The sequence below is a fragment of the Mandrillus leucophaeus genome, unplaced genomic scaffold (genome assembly GCF_000951045.1).
Source record: "Mandrillus leucophaeus isolate KB7577 unplaced genomic scaffold, Mleu.le_1.0 Scaffold435, whole genome shotgun sequence".
NCBI classification, from domain to species: Eukaryota; Metazoa; Chordata; class Mammalia; order Primates; family Cercopithecidae; genus Mandrillus; species Mandrillus leucophaeus.
The window spans coordinates 465,978-471,630 of NW_012104643.1; the positions used below are offsets into that span (position 1 = coordinate 465,978).

The 5,653-nt window shown below is 60.0% G+C and overlaps 1 protein-coding gene across 4 annotated transcripts in view; it reads right to left on the reverse strand.

The window, feature by feature from the left end:
* CHID1 (chitinase domain containing 1) overlaps positions 1–5,653 on the reverse strand; it is a 56,472-nt gene that overhangs the window by 38,011 nt on the left and 12,808 nt on the right. For all 4 annotated transcript variants that reach the window (XM_011993854.1, XM_011993853.1, XM_011993855.1 and 1 more), the window contains 5 exons: positions 4,879–5,028; positions 4,110–4,242; positions 2,888–2,932; positions 1,962–2,068; positions 1,296–1,357 (listed from right to left, as the gene is read on the reverse strand). In XM_011993854.1, the coding sequence (XP_011849244.1) occupies positions 1,296–1,357; positions 1,962–2,068; positions 2,888–2,932; positions 4,110–4,242; positions 4,879–5,028 (497 nt within the window). The remainder of the gene's footprint in view (positions 1–1,295; positions 1,358–1,961; positions 2,069–2,887; positions 2,933–4,109; positions 4,243–4,878; positions 5,029–5,653) is intronic.

Consider the following 5,653-nt stretch of genomic DNA (forward strand, 5'->3'; position numbering starts at 1 on the left):
CTGGGAGCAGTTCCAGGAAGAGCCTTGGACTGCTGCCTCCCAGCCAGTGAGTCCCTCAGAGCCTAGTGGGAGGAGCGGCGGGGCTGCAGAGGCTGGAGCCGCCCAAAGGGGCAGGACCTGTACCGGCTCCAGGCTGAGGGTCCTCTGAGCCCCTGGGCGGGAATCCTGCCCTACCCCTCATGGGCTCCGCCTCAACAATGCCACTTCCCTCCCTCAAACTTAAGATCTGTGTGGGGACGCTGCCCTGGGTGGGCAGAGCCTGGACCTGCAGCTCCTCTGCCCACAGCAGCAATGGGATGAAAGTGCCATGGCTGCTGCAGGGGACACCATGGAGCCTGAGCTCAGGCCTGGGCTCTTAAAGCACAACCAGAACTATTTCAGGTGGCAGGGGCGGGGGAGCCAATTCCAGAACCTATGTCTCGCACAGAAGGCTGAAGGGCTGGACAGCTGCCACAGGCGCCCGGTGGAGACGGCGCCAGCCTCACTCGCTGCAACCAGTGGAGTGAGAGGAAGCCACCTGTCCTGAGCACGTTGAGGACGCCCCCTGACAACATCTTGGGCAGCAGTACTGCCCCCCTGCTATCTTGTAGGGCAGTCGTCCACTTTGGCAGAACAGGAAAGGTGGCTGTTTCAGGAGAGTTGGCTGGGCTGCTTGGGCAGGACCAAGGAAGAGCCACTCCTCAGGGCTGTGGCCAGTCCAGTCCAGTCCAGGCGGTGGAGCACTTTCCATCACTCCCTCCAATCCTGGTCAAGTGGCCCACGGGGAGTGGGAACCCGCAAGGGTCATGGGAGGGCTGGGCTCTGATGTGGCAAAGGGAGCGCTGTGGCCGCCTCCCGGTGGAGTGGACTGCTGCAGAGCCTGGGGGCCTGGGAGGCATTCCCCAGAGGCCACCATGGCAGTCCACACCACGGGTCCCGGCCGTGCTCAGGGACACCCCCAGGAAGGTTCCCCCATGCTCAGTGAGGAGTTTCTGCTTGTGTCCAAGCTCAACCTGCTGTCACCATCTGGGCCATCTTTCTCTTGCCAAGCCCTCATGAATGAGGGCCCTCAAGTTCCTCTGACCACCCAAGAGAGGCATCAGGGCCAGTGCGGCAATGCGTTCAGAGCCGGCTGAGTGCCACAGGCTGCTTCCACTTTTCTGAGCAGGTGTCCATCTTTTGTGCGGCCCCATCCCCACCCCAGGCACAAGGACTGTGGAAGGAAGGCCCTCCCCAAACCCCTGGTCTTTCTTCTAGCCTCCTACAAACACCAGGGCCAGGAGGTGGGCCCCCCACCACCACCTGTGCCCACTCACACGCGCTTCTGGCTTAGCAGCTGGTTCCAGACCTCCACCACGAAGCCATCAAAGTGCTGGTTCTGAAAGAAGCAGTCACAGGTAAGGAGGGCCTGGAGGTCCAGGAGGGAGCAGTGGAAAAACAAGAAGCCCGCCACCTCGGCCCACATGGTCAGGTCGTGGCCTGGTCACTCACAAGGCAAGACCCAAGCCTGGGCTGTATGCCCAGAAGTGCCTGTCTAAAGGAGGAAGTGTGGGGGTCCCAGAGGAACAGGAGTGGAAGGGCCAGTGCTCTCCTGCATCCCGCCCACCCATGTGCCTCCCCCAACTCCACCCCCGGGGCCTGGGGGCTCCCTGACCCCTGCAACCCAGACATACTGGCAGCCAGCAGGGCTGGGTCCCCTCCCAGGAGGGTAGCAGGCAGCTGGGCTTTGCCCAAGGGAAGCACCATGGCCCAGCAGACAGGTCTCCCATGCCTGGGACCTCCAGAGGAACCGTGGTCAAGAAAGTGAGCAGCAGCCTAAGCCTGGCTGATGCTGCCTTCCCTGGAAGACGGGGTCCACACCAGAAGGTGCCCAAGGAAGAAGCCAGAAAAGCCGAGTGGAAGCCTCGCGGGAGGCCCAGCCAGACGGCCAGGTGGGACCTGGGGGGCTATGCTCAGAGGCTGGAGCAGCACACAGGCCTCACCTTTGCCACCTGGACCACGGTCTTGCTCAGCTCCTCTATCTCATCCTCACTGTCTAAGACATTCCGGAAATCATCATAAGTCCAGTCCTCAAACAGGAGCCGAGGCACTGCAGTGGCAACAGACACACACGGGGGCCGTGAGTGGGAGATGCTGGAGGCCCCTGCTGCTTGCTGCCTCAAAAGGGCATCCCCTTGGCCTCCAGAGGGAAGTGAGACCAGACAGTGAGGGGCAGGGAGGCCACCTGGAGCAACCACGTGTCCAGAGAGTATGTTCCAGAGCCTCACAGGCTGGGGGGGCGGTGGTGGGGAAGGAGCGAGCAGACGCTGAGTCCTGATATCCTGACACCAGCTCTCCACAGGGCTCAGCATGGCAGTGGCCCCACCTTACAGGAGGGAGGCTGGGACAGACTCCAGCTGCTCCAGCTCAGACCTGTCACCCGCTTCTAGCATCCCCCAGAGTCTCTCCCTCAGCAACTCGTACTCTTAATCCACTGCCTCTGAGGTTGCCACTGGACGTGGGGACACATGTGCCCCCATCCCCAGCCATGAGCTACAGGGGCACAGGTGAGCCAGGGTCAGCATCACCCTCAGGCCGAGCCCAGGGCTTGGCCCTAGCTGCCCTGATAGGACTCATCAGGTGAATGAAGGAAAAAATGGAAAGGAGAACAATGAAGGCAATGACACTAGCCAAGGAGGTGCTGGCTTTGGAGGGCCACAGCCTGTGTGGGGAGGAGAGCCCAGGACTCCAGCCAGACCAAGGGCTGTGAATGCCAGGCCAGGGCCAGCCTCATCTCGGAGCAGTCAAAGTAACCTGTGCCGCGGCAGCACAGCTGGGTGATCAGGAACATGTGGAGACCCCAGCGCCCACTTGTCCACCCTCGGAGGTCGTGCCATCAGGGCCTTCACTCCTGGCCTGCCGGACTCACCTATGTGCAGGCCCTTGGCATTCTTCCTGATGGCTCGCATCCACCCTGTGGGACATGGAGGGGACAGTCAACAAAGGGACGTGCGCCCGCCGGAAGACCCAGCCTATCTGAGGAGGAAAATGTGGCAGCTGCACCATACGCGATGGGAAGGACGGGGCGGGGAGGCAGGTGTGAGAACCCACCCCTCCCTGGCCCAGGGCTGGCCCTCCACACTCCCTTTCTGACCCCAACTCTCACCCTTCTGGCCAAGGCCCCCTCCTGACCCTGCAGAGAAGCTCTGAGCTTGCCCTCCCTGAGCTGGGACAGATAAAAGCCTGTGGCCGGCCAGGGGGACAGGCAGCTGCATCCCAGGGCCTGGGGAAGGTCAGGATTTCTCCGAACTGAAGGATGGCCAGACCCGCCAGGCCCTGACACTGGCCGACACTCCATCACCTCCCCATGGTTCTCTCAGTGTCAGGGAAAACCACTCCTGCTCTCGAAACTCCAAAACTGGCTAACACTTCCCCTGCCATTTCTCTCTGTCCGAGACCAAATGCAAGGTGCGGCCATGTAAACTTGGGCAGATGTCATCAGGATGTGCCATCAGGAGGCAGCCTCTGCCTGAACCCCACCCTCCTCCCTGGCATTGAATGAAAATTGCTGAGAGGGACAGAGGAGGAGAGGCCAATGGCCTGTGCCCTTCACGGCCCAGAGGCCGCCCGAGTCATTGTAGAGCCCGTCCTGCTCATGCTTGTGTGCGGCCCAGAAGAGAAAGGGAAGGTCCACCTCACAGCCACCTGGACCACACAGCAGAGCTGGGCACAACACTCTGAAACACCAACCTGGCCTTGTAGAGGGTCCCACAGTGGCAACCACCTCAGAAACCCCCTCCACTAGGCCTGCCCTGCTCCACTCCCCTTCCCACTCAGGACACCAGCCCACACCATGGGCCTGCTCTCCAGGCTTGGCCACAAGGAGTGAGGGCGTGGGCCTCATGGCCATCACACTCACACACCCGCTGTCTCACACTTAAACATGTCCACACTCACAGTCACATTTAACACTCGCAATCTCTTCTCTCCCACATCATCAGTCTCACACACACTCACATTTAAATCACACACACACTCCACACAGAGACACCCACAAAGAGAGACACACCCACTCACACACACCCCTGCTCTCACACTCACACTCTTTTCAGCCTGTGGGGCAAGCACAGTCAAGCAGGAAGGATGAGAACCTTGGTCCACGTCGTGGAGGCCCGTGACCTCAAACATCTCACGGCCACGTCTCTTCAGCTGCAGCCAGACGGGCGAGATCTGTGTGAACTTGCTCCCAAAGACCTTGGTGACATCGTAGCCATGGCTGTTCCACTGGCAAAAGAAGGACACATCAGACGGAGGACGGGTGAGTGAGCGCCTGCCTCACCATGGTGCTGTCATTCTGGCGGCTCTGGACATGCCCAGGGCTGGCCAGTGTAGACAGATCTCAGCCTGGACTGACATCAGCTCCTGGCCTGGGGTATCCTTCTCCCACTCTGGACTGCCACTCACAGCCTGGGACCCAGGCCACGACATCCCTTTCACCAAAAGTGACCGGTGCTTGTCTCAAGCCCTGCCCAGAGCTAGTGCACACCACTGCTGCAGGCTGGCAGCTGGGAACAGCAAGAGAAGAGGACGCTGGGTGTGAGAACCCACCCCTCCCTGGCTCAGGGTTGGCTCTGCACACTCACTTCCTGACCCCAAACAACCTGAGAGCCCACCTTGGGATTCAGGGGGAACCCACAGAGGTCACCACACCACAGCAAGCCACTGGAGAGACCCCCAAGGCCTTATACTCTGCCATCTCCAGAATGGCACCTCTCCCACTGCAGCCTCACAGCAGTGACAGCCCCAGGAGATCAGAACACAGACCCCCATCACTGACTGGCCAGAAGAGGCCATCGCGGTGCCAGGGCAGCCCGCCTGAGCCTCAGGACCTCCCTCTGCACTGTGAGGGCCCCAACTTACTGGAGTGACATAGCCCAGTACATCTCCAGCAAAGTGTCTGTCCCGGGCCTTTGCTGAGCAGTAGCTGCGATGCTCGAGAACCACGCTCTCAGCTTTGAGGTCCGTCACCACCAAACCCCGGTCTTGAACTGGCTTATCTGAAAACTGACTCTGAAATAAAAGGAATGAGAGAAAGCCATCAGTCATCTGTCCTCAGTGTAGAACACAAAACCCCACCCAGCAAACCCTTTCCATTCAGCCAGCAGCCGAGTCTCTGGATCAACACAGTGCTGCTGACCTGGAGACCCTGTACGTAGAGGATCGAGACCACAGCAGGCAATTCAATTCAGAAGGGCTCTGGCTGTCAACAGACACTGGCCGACTGTACAGGGCCTTTCCCACCCTTGCTCTGGGCTGGAAGGCAGGCAGGCAGCCAGACAGCTATGGTGGCTTCCTCCTTGCATGTGAGGGTGGATAGTCTTGCACCAGCTCTGGCCACTTTATACCCATCCGGGCACTCCAGGGCCACACACTTTCCTGGACAAGAACATGCCAGGTGGTCTGGGTGTGGTGGCTCACACCTGTAATCCCAGAACTTTGGGAGGCTGAGGCAGGTGGATCACCTGAGGTCAGGAGTTGGAGACCAGTCTGGTCAACATGGTGAAACTCCATCTCTACTAAATATGCAAAAATTAGCCAGGCATGGTGACAGGCGCCTGTAATCCCAGCTACTCGGGAGGCTGAGGCAGGAGAATCGCTTGAACCTGGGTGGCAGAGGTTGCAGTGAGCCAAGATC